This window comes from Stegostoma tigrinum, chromosome 39 (genome assembly GCF_030684315.1).
Source record: "Stegostoma tigrinum isolate sSteTig4 chromosome 39, sSteTig4.hap1, whole genome shotgun sequence".
Classification (NCBI taxonomy): domain Eukaryota; kingdom Metazoa; phylum Chordata; class Chondrichthyes; order Orectolobiformes; family Stegostomatidae; genus Stegostoma; species Stegostoma tigrinum.
This window is the reverse complement of record NC_081392.1, coordinates 10,420,084-10,438,869: the sequence shown is the minus strand read 5'-3', so window position 1 is coordinate 10,438,869 and position 18,786 is coordinate 10,420,084. Positions and strand designations below refer to the sequence as shown.

General features: G+C 47.8%; 1 protein-coding gene across 2 annotated transcripts in view; it reads right to left on the bottom strand.

Annotated features, from left to right (window-relative positions):
• The window catches only part of LOC125447820 (RNA-binding protein Nova-1-like), a 194,869-nt gene extending 183,666 nt beyond the window's left edge, over window positions 1–11,203 (bottom strand). The window contains exon 1 of one of the 2 annotated variants that reach the window (XM_048522572.2): window positions 10,739–11,203. In XM_048522572.2, coding sequence (XP_048378529.1) covers window positions 10,739–10,856 — 118 coding nt within the window. In that variant the 5' untranslated portion in view covers window positions 10,857–11,203. Of the gene's footprint in view, window positions 1–9,711; window positions 9,775–10,738 lie in introns of those variants that run through there. The other variant, XM_048522574.2, reaches the window with a different exon arrangement.
• Between the last annotated feature and the right edge of the window lie 7,583 nt (window positions 11,204–18,786).

Below are 18,786 nucleotides of genomic sequence, written 5' to 3'. Positions count from 1 at the left end.
AACCCATGCCAGGGGTTGATGCTTGGCACAACATACTGCCATCTGCTTACTAACATCGCTGAATAGAGAAACGCATTCCCAAAGCTTTTTTACCTTCCACCCCTCAGGACCAAATGCAAGAATGCCAAATTTCAAACCATCACAACAATTTACACTAAAAGGAGCAAGGGTTGCTGATGGGTGATAATAGGAACTGCCGATGCTGGAGAATCCAATTTAACAAGGTGTAGAGCTAGATGACAACAGCAGGCCAAGCAGCGTCTTAAAAGCAAGAAAGCTGACGTTTCGGGCCTAGACCCTTCATCAGAAAACCGTCCCATTTTCTGATGAAGGGTTTAGGCCTGAATCGTCAGCTTTCCTGCACTTAAGATGCTGCTTGGCCTGTTGTGTTCATCCAGCTCGACACTTTGTTATAAGGGTTGCTGATTGGTGGGATGGAAAACAAAAACTGGACTGTGAATGGCGGAGCAAGAAGCGGCAACATGCAGACAGGTTCACCGTAGACAAATAAAATGCTCAAACTTGTGCCTTTGATAAATTATCCAAAGTGATGGAGTATGGGGTGGGGGGGGGGGGGGGGGGCACGGTGGGAGAGGCTGTGGCGTTGGTGAGGGAGGTCTATACATTCTCATGGAGGCAGCTCAATCAAGTCAGGGAACCCATTTGGCCCAAAATGGAAATTGTTCAAAATTCAACATTCTTTCTTTTGGCCCGATGAGCACAAGATGGAATGTTTCAGCAAGATGTGTCTCTTACGTTCTGTAATTCCAAACGGCTGTTTTGCAAATTAATCAGACTTCTCCTACATGTGCTTATCCAGCTTCCTCTTAAACACAACATTTGGCCCCAAGCACTCAAATTTGGCAGCACTGTCCATCCTGGGTGTTAGAAGTTATGGAGCACACAGAGACCAGCAGTGGCGTGCTGGGCGGAGTGGACTGTTTCTAGGCTGTAAAAACTCAATAGGTCTTCAGTAGTTAGCACCAGCGAGGTCATATTTCAAAGAATGAAGTGACATTTTGGGAACTCATCAGAATATTCATCGAATCCCTGCAGTGTGGGAGCAGGTCATTCAGCCCATTGCATCCATACTGACCCGCCAACCAGCTTTTTGCCCAGACTGACCCTATCTCTGTATTCTGAGTTCCTAAGCCACCCAGCCTGCACATTCCTGGACACTAGGGGATAATTTAGCACGGCCAATCCACCCTAACCTGCACATCTCTGGACTGTGGGAGGAAACCCACGCAGACACGGGGAGAATCTGCAAACTCCATGCAGACAGTCAGCAGAGGGTGGAATTGAACTCGAGTCCCTGACGTCGGTGAGGAGGCAGTGCTAACCACTGAGCCACCGTGCCGCCCCAATACACTGATATTGGATCAGGCACTTTGATGTCACCTGCCCTAGAGGATTTTCCCCAGTTTAAAAGGCCAAACACACGTGTTGCCACTTGGGGGCTGTGCGCTGAAAGTGTTGTTGGACTCCTAACTTGGAAAGCTCACTCTACTACACCCAATGTAGAAATTCACAAGTAAATCATTAGTAACCAACTACCACATTCAGACAGATAATTATATAAAGAGATATAGAACTACTGTGCCACACTGCACGGCAACTTCGTTCTGTCCCTGCTTTGGGAGTGTTTGATGGGGACAGTGTGGAGAAACCTTTACTTACACCTTTCTAAAGAAAAGGGTAGAGGATGCCTTACTCACCTTAAAATAAAAAGGGTAGTGTGAGCTTTAACACTATGTGAGCCCATGCTGGCCCTGTCCTGGAGTGTTTGATGGGGCCATCATAGAGAGAATTCTTATTCTGAGACAACAACAGGATTAGATTCAAAATGTGCTTACGACTGACAGCTGATGCAAAAGGGACAGAAATAATCTATTTCTGACTTTCTGCAATGATTAATCCCATTGATTCCACCTTGGTGAATCCACATTTGTTGGGGGGGTGGGGGGTAGCTTTCTCTGCTGAAGGTGCTATTTAAACGCAAGAAGCAAAACCCTGTAGGCACCGGGAATTCTGGCTACAGTCAGTAAAACCAAGCAGCTTAAACTGCAAGGTTTCAAATCGAGGCAAATCAACACTCTTGATCCTCCAGACGTTCCAATCTCCTTCCTGGGGTTCAGGGTTCCCAACCAACAAAGTCTCAGGCTCTGAACCAATTCAATAAACCAGCACGGGCTCTCCCGTGGGCTGGAATTTAATTTCCCCGGCTTCGCATTCCACCGTTGGAACATTCTAGATTCAACAGGACTTGGCGCTGATGAACCGACACGTCCATGCCTTGCAACCCAACAACAACAACCATCCTGCCTTTGGTTAGCACCTCGAGCGTCCCTAAGCCAAGTGGCGGTGCCAGCTCTCCGGGAGATCGCAGCAAGATGGGCAGGCTGGGCCAGCTTCTGAAAGTCTAGCGACCGGCACGGCTGGCATCATTTCCAGGAGCAATGCGTGACCGCTTTGGCCCAAAGAGGTGATCCTGCATAGAGTGCCAGCCCGGGGTCAGGTTTGGGCGGGTGCACACAGTCAGCCGAGTACCTCAGGGAGGTGCAGGCAAGGTGCTGCATTTGGCCTCAGGAACCCCGAGGGGTGCTATATCAGGATGCACACATACTACTTCTCTCCCACCACCCAAACAAAACCCTGGCTTGTGACCTTAACTCATAAGCAAGAGGTAACTATCTGGAGCAGGTCACGAACTGTAGCTCTCTCTCTTTGTATGTGCACACGCGCGCGAGATCTTCCACAGACCTTCTCGGAGAAAGAAGCCCACCGACCAGAGCCTTATTTCCAGCTCTGGGAGTATAGGTGTCCAGACTACCACCCTGGGTGCCTCTCTCAGTAATTTTCCTCCATAATGCAATCGGGGTTTCCACCTCAACCCTTTCAAGCAACAACTTGGACACTTAAGCCTCTTCTGGCTGGAAAAAATAGCCCTTTGACTCCCAACAAAACTTCCCATCCTAAATCTCTGCTGCCTGCTTTTGAACCCTTCGACCAAGGGGAACAACAGTTTCCTATTGGCACTCAGTAAGGCCTCCTGTCAGTTTCCTTTGGAGAGATTGAGGCTGTTTGCACTGAATAAAATATCCATAGTTCCTCCAATCCAGGCAACATCCTGTTATAATAGGACACTCTACAGTGCAGAAAAGGCCATTCAGCCCACTGAGTCCACACTGAACTTCCAAAAAGGACCCACCCAGACCCAGCTCCTCACCCTACCCTCACATTTCCCACAGCTACTTCACCTAACCCACACATCCCCACTACGGGCAACTTAGCACAGCCAATCCACCCTGCACAGAATAAAAAACCGGAAGAACTGCGGATGCTGTAAAATCAGGAACAAAAACAGAAGTTGCGAGAAAGCTCAGCAGGTCCAGCAGCAGTGAAGAAAAAAAAATTCAGAGTTAACATTTCTGAGAAAAGGTCACTGGATCCAAAACGTTAACCGATTTCTTGTCTTCACAGATGCTGCACTTTTCCAGCAGTTTGTTTTTTTCTTTAAACCCATTGCACATCTTTGGGCTGTGGGAGGAAACCCACGCAGACACAGGGAGCACGTGCAAACTCCTCACAGACTGTGGCCCCGAGGGTGGAATTGAACCCGGGTCCCTGGCTCCGTGAGGCAGCCCCGCTGACTCACCTCTTCATTTGGGTCATATCTTTTGAATGGCTACGCAGAAACATAGAAAATAAGTGCAGGAGCTGGCCATTCGGCCCTTCGAGCCTGCATCACAATTCAACACGATCATGGCTGACCATGCAATCTCAGTATCCCATTCCCCTTGATCCCATTAGCTGCAAGGGCTACATCCAGCTCCCTCTTGAACATCTCTCATGAACTGGTCCCAACAGCTTCCTGTGGGAGAGAATCCACAGGTTCACAACTCGAGTGAAGAAATTCTTCCTCATCCCAGTCCTGAATGACTTGTCCCTTATCCTTAGACTGTGACCCCTAGTTCTGGAATTTCCCAACTTCGGGAACATTGTTCTTGCAACTAGCCTGTCCAGTCCCATCAGGATTTTATATGTATCTATGCAATCCCACTGGACACTATATCCCAGTTGGAGTCCATTCGGATTTTTATAAATTCTAGCATAATACGTGCAGCTTCCTCCGACCAAGCGAATAAATACAAGTACACTATGGACCATCTCACCGACCAGCCCAGCCATTCTCAGGGAGCAATGGCCACACAGTCCCATGTCTGTCTCTTCACCCACCCATCTTGGCATTGCACCAGTTATTGCGCATTTTACCCAGCCCGAAAAACAACTGTAACACGCATTGCACCCAGGCACGAGGGCAGGTAAACACTAACGGGTTTTATTTTAGGAACCAATAATCCAGAAATCCCAAAGCTTCTCCCGAACACACTGCACTTACTGCCCATCCTATCCCAGGTTAACACTACATCACGTTCCAAAACAGAAATAACATCAGCACATCGATACTGTTTTGTCCCCCATGAACTAACCGGAATTGGAGCTTCCCCTGGAGTAGGTGGGCTTTGAACTGAGCGCCACAGGGCCCCAATATTTATATCAGATAGTTACAAAATAAATTGTATTTTAATCTGCAGATTAACCACTCATTGTAACTGCCACAGATTAATATTGAATTTTTGCCTGATCATGTCTGCATCTATGAATCTATTGGTCTGTACAAGGTTCTTCACATTCAGTAAAGGAGAGGTGACAGCCTAGAGGTATTGTCGCTGCACTGTTAATCTGGAGAGCCCGGTAATGTTCTGGGGGGCCTGGGTTCGAATCTGGCCGTGATAAATGGTGGCAGTTGAATTAAAATTAAAAAAAACACTATTAATTAATTCATTATTGATTGTTAGGGGGAAAATACCCATCTGGTTCACTAATGTCCTTTGGGGAAGGAAGCTGTCATCCTTTACTCTGGTCTGGATTACATGTGACTCCAGACCCACAGCAATGTATCTGACTCTTAACTGCCCTCTGGGCATTAAAAGCTGGCATAAACAGTGATGCCCTCTTCCCAAGAATGAATTCAAAGAAAAGGGGCTCAAACCTATTAGGAACCTGAAAAGCAGCAGACTCAACTCAAGCAGAAATGTGTCCAAGAAATGTTTTGCTCAGCCAAGGCAAATGGGCAGCAAGACCCACAACTACCCTCAAGAGCTATTGAGGGTCAGCAACATTGTTGTGGGCCTGGAGTCACGTGTAGGCCAGACTGGGTAAGGATGGTAGATTTCCCTTCCCTAAGGGGCATCAGTGAACCAGATGGGTTTTTACAATAACTGAGATCAGCTTTCAATGCCAATCCATCCCTTAACTACCCTCCAGAGCTGCCTTCCGTCCCACCGCAGTCCACGTGCCCTTAGGGAAGTCCAGATTTGATCAATTCATTGCATTTAAATTCTACTGCTTGCTGCAAATCCTCTAGGGCAGGGAAATCTGTTGTCCCCTACCCAATCTGGCCTACATGTGTCTTCAGGCCCACAGCGACGGGGATTGGCTCTCGACTGCCTGCTGAAATGAGCTTGCAAGCTAATTAGATCAACGGCAACAAGAGAGTGTCTTGCCACAGCACCCTCAAGAAAATTTAAAAAAAAATAAGCTGGGTTGGTTGGATTTACAACTGGTGTCTCCGAGAGCATGCGTTTCAGGATGACAATACCGTTACCACTAGGTCACTATGTCCTGTGTGCGTGCACAGTGACTTCACATTATCAGATTCCTCTGTCCCTGTACTTGCTCTGGTTGCTCTATCTTTACAAAAGCTGCAATGTCCCTCGAGCACTGCAGCAGCCAAAAAGCCAGTTAGAACAAGGAGGTACAGGTGATTGATAAATAAGGGAGGGTGACCTCACCGCTTTGGCAAAATATTAACCTGCTAACATATCCCAGAAGCTGACTTGCTTTAGATACAGTCGTGGAACATCACTGCGATGGCTTCAATTTCACCATCGCTCAGGGAGTTGACAGGGCAGATGCTGATTGGATGATTCGCTTTGACCTCAATCCAGAATGGGACGGTGGGGTTTAGAAATAAAAGGTACATGCATTTCACACAGAGATGAGGGGGAGGTCACTTTCTCTTTCCCCACCTGGAGAGTCTTAACAGCTTCGGAATTCTCTTTGCCAAAGGCAGCTCATTGAATGTATTCAAGGCTCGGTTGGGCAGATTTCTGATTGATGAGGAAGTCAATGGTTATGGGGTGCACAGGTGTGGTAAAAACAGGCAGCAGAGTGGAGCTGAGGCCACAATTGGATTCTGGGATGGCACGGCGAGTCAGCTGTTGGCGCTGTGCCTCACATCGCCAGAGACCCGGGTCCGATTCCACCCTCGGGCGACTGCCCATGAGGTATTTGCACGTTCTCCCCGGGTTCTCCGGTTTCCTCCCACAGTCCACAGGTGTGCAGGTTAGGGTGGATTGACAGTGCTAAGTTGCCCCCATAGTATCCAGGGATGCGCAGGTTAGGTGGGTTAGCCATAGGAAATGCAGAGATACAGGGATTGGAAGTAGTGTGGGTCTGGGAGGGATATTTTTGGGGAGGTTGGCACAGATGCATTGGACCAAATGACATCTTTCCTCACTGTAGGGATTCTACACAAAAATAGGTCATGATCTTAAAGGATGGAGCGACTGGAGGGGCTGATTGGCCTCCTATTTCTTAGCTACAGACGGTGCCCTTTTGCACTCTGCTTCCGTTCAGGTTACAATCGCTATTACTGTTTTAGTGCCACAGCTCCGGTCTGCCCTCCATACCACCATCACCGCCACAGGCCCTTTCATGGGCAACTTATAAAGGGGGCATGCAAAGCAGGACATGCTGGCAAGGGGCGGCCATCAAGGTTTAGGGAGGGAATTCCAGAGCTAAGGACCCAGGCTATTGAAAGCACAGCTGCCAATGGTGGAGCAATGGACATCGAGGGATAGGTGAGCAAATGGCAAGGAGAGCAGAAACCAGGGAGCTCAGAGTCATACATGACGGAAACAGACCCTTTAGTCCATCTCATCCATACCGGCCAGATATCCTAAATTAATCTGGTCCTATTGGCCAGTGCTTGGCCCATATCCCTCTAAACCCTTCCTATCCATGCATCTATCCAAATGTCTCTGAAATGTTGCAACTGTACTCGCCTCCAGCACCTCCTTTGTTCAGTTATGGTGAATGATCAAAGAATGCAGGGTTAGTGGAGTTCAGTCAGCACAGTGCTCAGGCTCAGAGTCTCCCATGGCCAAGGGAATGAGGAGATGATCACTATCCGATCGCCCCATCTAGCAAGCGTACAGCAAGTGCATTGGAAGAGCATCCCCACAATCCCCGCTCCCAATTTACAATCAACGGGCTGTTGTCAAACACATCCCACAGCAGCATAAAGCACAGAAGGTGACCATTCCACCCATCCTGCCCTTTCTGGCTCACTGAAAGAGCTAGACAATTATGCCCCATTCCTCCCCACCCCCACCAAAAACTAGCTTTCCCCACACCTCTGTCAAAACCACCTCCAATGATGTGGAGAATAGTTTGGAAGTGGATTGTCTGTTTGGACAGTGGAAGGATATTCAATTATCAGGGGATTGGACAGAATCTTCAACAGATGTTATGACAGGACTACAGGCAAAGCTAGTGGTTGAGAATCCCATTGGCTGGCTAGCTTGGACAAGATGCATGTTTCATCTTGGACTGCACCAATCTATGATGAGCTGTGGGATGGTTTCATGAGGGATATGGTAGCATCATGGTATTGTCACTGGTCTAGTAACCCAGACACCCAGGAAAATGCTATGGGAATATCAGTTCAAGTTCCTCAGTAACGAATACAATTTGAACTTAACCAATAAATCTGGCGTTATGAAGCTCAAGAGCGACCACAAAACCATCACCAATTGTCATCAAAACCTATTCTAGTTCATTCATTCTGTACCATTCTCACCCTTCGACAGCACCTTCCAGAGGTGAGTGCACAAAGATATAAAAGGGACAACCTTTTCCACACAGAGGGTGGTGCGTGTATGGAATGAGCTGTTAGAGGAAGTGGTGGAGGCTGGTACAATTACATTTAAAAGGCATCTGGATGGGTGTATGAATAGGAAGGGTTTAGAGGGATATGGGACAAATGCTGGCGAGTGGGACTGGATTAATTTAGGATATCAGTCGGCATGGATGAGTTGGACCGAAGGGTTGTACATTTCTACGACACCATTGCTAGGAATAACATCAAGCAACACCTTGACCCAGTGGTGTTGCTGGGTCAAAAATCATGGAGCTCCACCACCCTCCAACACTGAGGTGTCCCCACATCTCTCAGACCACAACGCTTCAACAAGGCAGCTCACTACCACCTTCTCTAGGGATGGACAGTAAATACTGGCCCAGCCAATGACACCCACAGAATCAAAATACTTTAGACCTTGACACCCCAATGCAGTATCTAACAGCAGTAAAGTGGTAATGTTGGGAGGTCGCAGGGTTCATCCTCTACATTGAGCACACATGCCCCTTTTCTTCTTCTCCATCATCTCCCCATGCCCCCAACTGGCTCCTGATACACCCTCACCAATTTACAGACCAGGGAGCACTGTTCAAGATGGCAACCAACTTCTAACACACTTGCACAGCATCTGCAGAAGAGCTTTACAGGAGGCATTGCTCCCCTCCCAAATCCAATGGGAATTTGATTATGGTGATGATGGCAGTGCCAATCCAGATGAGATGGTGTAACTGGTAATGCCAACCCTGACACCCATCCCCCTCTTCTCACCCCACACCCCAAAACACCATTCTGACATGACCTCTGAATGGCTAATTTCCAACCAATGGCCTTGGGGAAGGTTTAGTAAAGAGATGGGAGTTTGTTGGGGTTGGGGGTGGGCGTCAAGCAATGCCCATTCTGTGCCAGCTACAGACACCCACATCCGATGGGCCAGCACTGGCTGAATAGGTACCCATCAGGTCAATGAGCCCTTGATAGGCATCGCAAAAAAGAAGGGGGTAGGGGAGTGGGTGGATGTGCCCACTACAGATTGGGCATGGAGAGGTTAGCGACGGGCAGCGAATTAGGAGGCATTTCCCACCCCCATCCTCTTCGGCTGCCTCCCAGAGTCGCCAGCTGCCAAGTGCATTTCCGATGCCTGCGTATCACCCCTGCCCATGGCATCTGACACCCAATACCAGTCCAGCTGGCCAAGATGGCAGATCCACCATTAAATAAAACAAAACTTAATGTGGAGGAGACAATCGCAACCAGCAACATTGACCAGTGCTCCCAAACTCGCTTACAATCCTCGATTTCCAGTGTTGCACGAAGGCTTTCACAAGAATAAATAAAAAAGGAGCCCTTTAACAAAACCCTTCTCTGCATCCATTGACAAAACCTCGTCTCCAAGTCAAATCCTTTCAGATCACCGGCTCAGTGGAAAAATACAGGACTCTGAGATGGATTTTTATCCTATGGGTTCCAATGCATCAAACACAATATTGAAAATCAGAATTTAAAATACCACAGCAATCTGAAGATGTTCAAATTCATCAAAGAATAAACTCCAATTAAAAAAGCCTTCAGAAGGAGGTATGATTTGAAAAAGATTCTGCAATAAAAGATGGATAAATTTTGTAACCCTTTTGCTCTCAGTCAGGGATAAGAGAAGGGGTTGGCAAGGGGGGGGGGGGGGTGGAGGTGGAAATGACAGCATTTTTCTCTGCAAAGCCTCCTACCTGGCACAAGCATAGCTGTCCGCTCGAAGCAGGAAGATTGCAGTGCACCCAATCAGCCCCCTCGTTCACTCTCATTATCTGACTTTCCAGCTCCCAGTCACTATTCACATACACTGTCCAATCACACAATCTAACTGCCATCAGCTCTATTCCACCTACATAGCATCTCCAACGCGGACAGAATTCTAATTCAAAGACAGCAACCATTTCTACCCTCAAAAGACCCCCCCCCCGCTCCTTTATTTTTTAATTTTTCGGAAGAAAAATATATTTGAGAGAGAAATGAAAAGAAGCAAAAAAGGGGGGCTGCTTTTGAAGCGACACACACATTTGGAAAAAAAGAAGAAACTTACATATCCCTGCTCTGGGGTAAAATGTGTTTCCAATGGGGAAAAAAAGGACCATACGTATAGTTCTATCCAATATTGACGGAGGTAACAGCAGAGAAGACAGCAGTGCTGCATTTGCATTAGCAGTTTGGTATTACACATCACATTTAGCGAAGACTTGCCATAAGAAGCAGAAATTTAAGGAGCAGAAGGGTCAGCATTGACGATCGTTGTCGAAACAAAAGTGTAGGGGGCTTCATGGTCAGTGTGTAAGCAGCGAAAGAGTTAACTTCCTAACGCCAGCAATTGTATGCAAATAACTCAGCCCTGTTTCCTTACAGCATCGACATGGCCAGATTAAACATTTTTTAAAAAAACTTTAAAATTCAACACTGCCAGAGAGAGAGAGAGAGAGAGAGAGAGAGAATAAAACTGCAATTTCAGAAAGCAGTAATCTACAAAAGGGTCAATTTCAAATCATTGATTGCTCAAGTGAGTTCGATAGTGTTTTTTCTCCCCCTGGCTAATATTTTGGGAGTCCTTTGTTTTCAGGGTTTATCATTGCTACCCCCTCAAACACTCCTCTTCAAAACGTTTCACAGACATTTGCCAGCTGACAGTTCGCTACTTCGCTAAGCCCCCTTTTTTTTTTAAATGTCCCCCGCCCCCAACTCTGATGAACGACCCCGCGCTCTCACCTCCCGTGTTTGTCCGCTTGGTGCTACCGGCGTCGATCGGCGCTTCCAGCGGTCTTTTCCTGGAATCGGGGGGGTCCAGTTCAATATGAGTCCCATTCTGTTGCATCGGGCCCATCATCTTAAAACAAACCGTGAATGGGGAGGGGGGGGAAAAAGAAGAGAGGCGGCGAAATGAGATTCCCCCCCCCTCTGTGGATTTTCTAGATAAATGCTGTTTTCTGGAGAAAGCTTGCTTGTAATAAAAAAGGTATCTTTTGATATTTACAGTTGCAGGGATGAGGGGAGTCAGACCCTAGGATCGGAGGGATGGGGGAAAAGGTTTGGGGAGAAGGGAGGGGAAAGGGGGAGGGAAAAAAGAAAAGAAGAGAGAAACTGAGAGACAGGCTGTACGGGGGATTCGATCCCGCTGCTCTGAAGCTCTAGATCAATCCCAGTCACTACGAGCGCTAGTTACATTGTAGCTCAGCGCTGCAACTCACATTGAAACACCACACGCCCCGCCCCCCATTACGTCAAGCAGACGCTGGCACGCCCCGTCGTGACGCCACTATTACCCGCCCTTTTGCGTCTTAGCCACGCCCCCTCCAAAGGCCAGCCAATGACATGACAGGATTATCAGCCCCCAGCTGTGCGAATATTATTACCCATCCCTAACCAATTACATTTGAGTATCATTGTTTCCCCCCTCAGCCAATTACATTCGAACATCATTGCCCACCCCCAGCCAATGCCATTTGAGAAACATTAACCTCCAGCCAATGCCATTTGAGTATCATTAACCCCAAGCCAATGAAATTTGAGTATCATTTCCCTCAACCAATCCTATTTGAATATCATTGCCCTAGCCAATGCCAGGTGAGTATCATTACACTGCCTCCCTTCCCTCCAGTCAATGCCCTTCGAGTGTCAATACACTAACCGATGTCACTCCAGTATCATTAGGGGGCTTTGGCCCGAAATGTTGAGTCTCCTGCTCCTCAAATGCTGTATGACATGCTGTGCTTTTCCAGCCCCATACTTACAGAGACTGGGTATCGTTAGCCACAGCCAATACTATTGCAGTATCATTACACCACTTCCCCCCCCCCCCCTCCCCAGCCAATGCCATGTGAGAATCACTACTTCCTCAGCTGTTTGCTTTTTGAGTATCATTACCACCCACCCTGCCAAAGTTCTCTTCGCAACCCCCAGTGTTTCATTTATTCAGTCATTCCCTCCTTCTCTCCCCCCACTCCCACATCCCCATCATTCTCCTTCATTCCCTCCCCTCCACTGCACCCTGTCCTGAAGGTACTGACTCTCTGATGCCCCAGAGAGTGGGGTAAAGCTGATTTTAATTCATTCCTGAGATGGGGGTATTTATTGCCTATCCCTAATTGCCCAGAGGGCACTTCAGAGTCAACTCCACTGCTGTGGGTTTGGAATCACGTGGGCCAGACCAGGTAAGGATGGCAGTTTACTTCTCTAAGGGCATGAGAGAACCAGGTGGGTCTTTCCAACAATTGATTCTTGGTCATCATTAGAATCTTAATTCCAGATATTTTTATTGAATTCAAATTCCACCATCTGCCATGGCAGGATTCAAACCCAGGTCCCCTGAATGCTATCTGGGTCTCTGGATTAGCAGTCCAGCGATACTACCACTAAGCCATTGTCTCCCAGATAAGAACAGTAGGTCTAGAATCACATGTAGGCCAGAGCAGGTAAGGATGGCAGACTCCCCCCCCCCCCCCCCCCACCCACCTCATAGGGCATTAGTGAACCAAATGGGTGTTTTTGTCTTTTATATCCGAAGGCACACTTACACACAACCAAACAACTTTTGTCCCTATCTTCAAATAGCCTGTGGTATTTTGTTTCATCTATTAACCACCCCTGGTAAATCATAGATAACAAAAGATCGCCAAAGATCCTCAGACAGCGCCTTCCAAACCCATGACCACTTCCATCTAGAAGGACAAGGGCATCAGATATATGGGAACACCACCCCTTGCTCCTAGTCACTCACCATCCTGATTTGGACATATATCGCCATTTCTTTAGTGTCACTGGGTCAAAATCCTGGAAATCCTTCCCTAAGGGCATTGTGGGTCAACCCATAGCAGGTGGGCTGCAGTGGTTCAGGAAGGCAACTCACCATCACCTTCCCAAGGGGCAACTAGGGATGGGCAATAAATGCTGGGCCCAGGTAGCGATGCCCACGTCTCAGAAATGAATAGAAAAAAAAAACAAAATGTGAAGCTGAAGGAACACAGCAGGCCAGGCAGCATCAGAGGAACAGGAAAGCTGGCGTTTTGGGTTGGGACACTTCTTCAGTGAATCATTTGCATTGTCCAATTGATTAATTTATGTGCAAAGCCTATTAAGGCTAATTCAGACCATCAGAAATGACGGAGAGGGAGGGGACTAAATCAAAACAGAGTCAGAAGGGGCCAGATGGGTTTTCCTCACAACAGTTTCATGGTCATCACTAGATTTTTAATTTGCAGATTGTCTTTTTTGATAACCAAATTCAAATTTCACCATCTGCTGTGGTGAGATTTGAACCCAGGTCCCGAGAACATTGTCTGGGCTTCTGGATTGACAGCATACTGCGAGGCTAGTTGGCCAGTTTGCAACGCAGAGTGACGTGGGTTCAATCCCTGCACTGGCTGGAGTTGCCATAAAGACTCTCCTTTTCAATTATTTCTCTCACCTGAGGTTGTGGTGACCCTCAGATTAAACCATCACTGGTTGCCTTTCTCTATTGAGACACTGGGATTATGAAGAATTTACCTTTAGCCCAGTGATAATACCACAAGGCTATCGCATCCCTCTAAATTTTGCTTCTCGGCCACTGGGCCACCCTTGGGGGCCTGCAGTTATTGTCCCTTCTCTGATAGCCATGGGCGTCAATCGAGTGCCCTCAGCAAGTGTGACATCTATTGACGTAGCGCCTCTGATGCAGGGAAACCTCCTGCAGGCGTTCTGCCAGTGCACTGGCAAATTATTTGGTAAGTGGGAGCATTGGGGCAGCAGCGAGGGGTGGGAGAGGGGCAGGGAGATTTTTGGGACTCCAGAGCTTTGAATGCAGGGCACCTGATGGCTGAGAGATGAAAATTCCAAGAGGCAGGAAAGGCTAATAATCAGATGCTCTCTGATATTTCAGAGGGTCGTGGGACTGGATGAGGCTACAGGGTTGGCGAGGGGAGAGGTCGCAGCAGGATTTGAAAACAAGGATGAGAGTTTTACAGTCAGGGTGTTGCTCGACCGGGAACCAGAGTGGGTCAGAGCACAAGGTGTGCTCTGGGAATGCACTGCATTTGGTGAGCATCGGGTCATTCAGCAGCAGCTTATTGTACACGCTGATCCTTACAGCTAGTGCAGCTGGGAGATTGGAATGGAATGCATTGGGATACACAAGTCCAGAGATAACATGGGCGAGGGCTTCGGCAGCCAATAAATTTGAGGCACGAGGCATGGTGTCAGGTGAAGTTACAGAAATAGAAAGATGCAGGTAGTGAATCTGTGGAACTCTATACCACAGAGGGCCGGCGAGGCTGGGTCATTAAATATATTCAAGGCTGAGATAGAATGCTGTACGGAGAGTTGATGCAGACTTGTTGGGCCAAATGGCCTGTATCTGCACTGAGAGGATTCTACAGATTGATTTTTAATCAGCAAGGGAAGGATTATACAGATAAGGCAGCGCAATGGATTTGAGGATTATCAAATCAGCCGTGATCTCATTGAATAATGAAGCAGACTCGATGGACTGAATGGCCTGCTGAAGTTCTTATGGCCCAAGCTGGAAACTGACAGAGAGTTTATGAGATCAGAAGCTCATTTTGGGACTAAACGTAGGGTCAGGATTGTGAATCCCAGACAGTTATACAGAGAGAGACCCAGGATTCAGTGTCAAACGAATGGAGAGTTGAAGGCATCGGAAGGCAATGGCATCATCTTCCTGATATTTCCATTTGACGTCATCTCTGCAAATTGAACAGAAGGGGTTGGACATGCCACACGAGCCCTCAGAGATGCCATCACCCATGGGCAGCAGGTGGATGAGGAAGATGGCAGGGATTAGGATCACTCCTTGGTGGGACACCAGAGATGACGGTGCGGTATCAGGAAGAGAAGCCAATTGTTGGTTCCATTCTCCTGCATTCACTCACAGGAGGACAGTCCCAGTCTGGCTCCAGAAGGGGGCTCAGCGTCAGTGGACAGGAGTCACTTGCAAGCCAGCTTGGCAGAGTATGGGAAGCCAACTTCAGGGGGGGAACAGATGGATGGTGCTGTGTGCACTGGGATGATTCCACTAATCCATAGGACTACTATCCAACCAAAAGAGCTCTCACCTTCAGACACTTGAGAGCATCATAAAATCCATATGGTGCAGTGAGAGGCCATTCAGTCTGTACCAACCCTCCAAAGAGCATCCCACCCCATCCCCGTAACAATGCAAAGGATTTGTACCATGAGTAACCCACCTAGCCTGTACATCCCTGGACACTACGGGGCAATTTAGTGTGGCCATTCCACCCTAACCTGCACGTTGTTGGACCATGGGAGGAAACCAGAGCACCCAGAGGAAGCCCACACAGACACAGAGCATGTGCAACCTCTACAAGACACTGGCCTGAGGGTAGAATCAAACCTGGGTCCTTGGCACTGTGAAGCAGCAGCACTAACCACTGAGCCACTGTGCTGCCCATATCTTCCTCACTTCCTGTGCATCAAAACCTGCGAGTAGCTGACTGCCAGTTTTTGACATCAAGTCGAGAATCTAAATGATTTTGGGGGAAGTACAGTTTATATATAGAATAATAGATACCTGGGAGGAAGTTACAGACTGGAATTTAATCAAGGGGCTTAGTGTGGTTTATCTATAGAATAACAGATACCCGGAGTGAGTTACAGACTGGACTCTAATTGAGAGGATTAGGGGGTTTTATCTATAGAATAAGAGACACTTGGGAGTGAGTTACAAACCGGAATCTAATTGAACAGCTTGGGAGAGTTCATATATAGAATAACAGATACCCAAGAGTTAGTTACAGACTGGAATCTAATTGAGAAGCTCAGGAGGGTTTATACATAGAATAACAGATACCCGGGAGTGAGTTACAGAGTGGAATCTAATCGAGGAACTTGGTGGGGTTTATATTATAGAATAACAGATGCCCAGGAGTGAGTTACAGATCGGAATCTAATTGAGGAGCTCAGGAGGGTTTTTATATAGAACAACTGATAACTGGGAGTGAGTTACAGACTGGGATCTAATCGAGAAGCTCATGAGGGTTTATATATAGAATAACAGATACCTGGGAGTGCAGTAGAGACTGAAATCTATTTAATTGTCTCCACTCACATGTGACAACTAAATTGTCGCTCTGTTCTTGGGTGTTTATTCCACTGACAGATAATCTGGGAAATACCCTGTGAGGGAGGCAGAATATGAAATCACCAGTTGCAACATTAATGGCTGGCACAGAACCCCCTTCCTTGTACAACCCCCCCGACCCTGTTCCCTAATCTCTCTGCCCCACCTCTTCACCCATTGTATCAACAGATGGTGATGTCAGAGCTTTAGGGGTGGGGGTGGGTTGCTGCTAATGCCAGGTCCTTTCCCTCACCAGGATCCAGTGGGCACCAGACATAGCCCTCCTGGGCGTTGCCGGTCCAGGGATCATTGCCACCACCAATTTGTGGTCAGGGTCAGTTTGTGGGCGGAGGGGGGGAGGGAAGATGGGTGAACCTTGACCCTCTCCCCTTGGTTCAGGACGAAGCAGATGGCACTCGCTTTGACCCTGGTCACCAGGGAGCTCGTAGAGTTTGTTGAAAAAAAAGAAATTTGCAAGACACTGTCAGGACATGCCAGCAGCAGGAGCAAAACCTTCAGAGACGACACCTTTGTTATTCTAACTACGTCCCATCTGTTCAGTTGAGGCAGAAGCTGTGGGCCGTCGATGGGTGTATTGATGGGGGGTGGGGGGGTTGAGTGGGGAGTGCTGTGGGGAGATGTGAGCCTGGACATCTGATTGGGTTCTGGGAGAGGGAGTTGGTAAACAAGACAGGAGGCCAGTGGAAGAATTTTGGGAAGCTTCCATGAATAAGACCAGGTTTCCCGGGGCTTGGAAATTCCTGGATAACTGGCTACTCCCAAGAATTGACTGCTCGCTGTGTCTGTTTCTTAAGATTCCTTTCCCTTCTCCACATTTCTTAAAATAAAATTTAGATGACTCGCTTTGTGTTTTAAGCTGTGACGGGATGTCTCTGGGATTTAAGTCTCCTGGAGCAGGGCTAACGATGCCAAGTTCGAGTTACCTTGGTCAGGCTGACTTTACTGTGAATCCTGTTGAGAAAATGGGATTGGTCCTATGAGGCTGGAATGGGAAGGCCTTGAGGAGATCACAGAGACAGGAAACTACAGTCTATGAAAACCAGTGACTGATGTCAAACTGTGGTGTTGTGTCTTTTGAGCATCAGGCAAAAATGGAGGGGTCGTGGGAGCAAGTGGGAGACCAGCAGTTGGAGGTGGGAGCAATGGGGAGGGGTAATCCCAGAATCCAGGGGCACCTCACACGCTCGCAGTGGACCTTTGCTGAGGCCTAACTAGGAGCATACCGAGGAGAAGCCTGCCTGAGAGCCAAAGGAACTGGGCAGGTAACCAAAACTGCCTCAGAAAGAAAACTGTCAATTCCAATTCAGTTACGGTCACTCAATGGGAATAAAACACCAGGTTAGATGATTTAGGTGGTAAAGAAGGTGGGTAGTGATTATAATGAGATCAGCCATGTGGATCTCACAGAATGAGTTCCCTGAATGGGACGCTAACCTGGTCCAGTCAGGGAGCCCTGGCTGACAGATATGAAACAGAAGTGCCAGAGGTTCTGTTCACTCTGCAAGCCGGCTCGGAGGGAGTTGGATCACTGTCAAGGATCTCCATGTGTAAATAAAAGGTGATTGGGTACCCGCCTCTGTGGAAGTTATTTCGGAAGGTATGCAGCATGTTTGTCTTCATCGATCAGGGCACTGATACAATAGTTGGCAAGTCATGTTGCAGCTGTATGCAGCATTAGTGAAGCCACATTCAGGGTATTGTGTGCAGTTCTGGTCACCACACTATAGGAAGGATGTGGATGTTTTTGGAGAGGGCACACAAAACATTTCTCAGGTTACGGCCCGGATACGGGGAGTGTGTCAGCTGTAAAGAGAGGTTTGTCAAACTTGGATTATTTTCACAAGGCTAAGGGGCAGCCTGACCGAAGTCTATAAAATGATGAGGGGCATGTTGGAGGTGAATAATCAGGAGCCTTTTTCCCAGAGTGGAAATGTTGGATAGGAAGGGAATAGGTGAGGGGAGATGATGGCCTAGTGGTATTGTTGCTGGACTGTTAATCCTGAGACCCAGCTAATGTTCTGGGGACATGGATTCAAATCCCATCTTAGCACATGGTGGAATTTGAATTTGATTAAAAATCAGGAATTATAGCCTAATGATGACAGTAAATCCGTTGTGCAAAATGCCTATGAGGGAAGGAAACTCCCATCCTTACCTGGCCTGGCTTATATGTGACTCCATAGCCATGTGGTTGACTCCTAACTGTCCCCTGGGAGGGTCAAAAAATGCTGGCCTAGCCAGTGAAACCCTCATCCTGCGAATGAAATGGTGAGTGGGGAAACGTTTAAAGCAGATTGCGTTCAATTCTGATCGCTACGTTACAGGAAGGACGTGGAGGCTTTGGAGAGGTGTTTACCAGGATGCTGCCTGGCTTAGAGGCTATGAACAATATGGGGAGGCTAGACAAAATCAGGCTGTTTTCTCTGGAGCAGCAGAGGCTGAGGGGAGACTTGATAGAAGTCTATAACATGATGAGATGCATAGATAAGGTTGTCGGTCAGAATCTCTTTTGCCAGAGTTGAAATGTCTAAAACTAGCGGGCATGCATTTAAAGTGAGAGGGGGAAAGTTCAAAGGGATGTGAGGGGCAGGTAATTTAGAGAGTGGTGGGAGTCTGGAATGCGCTGCCAGGGGCTGGTGGCGGAGGGAGATACAGCAGTGTT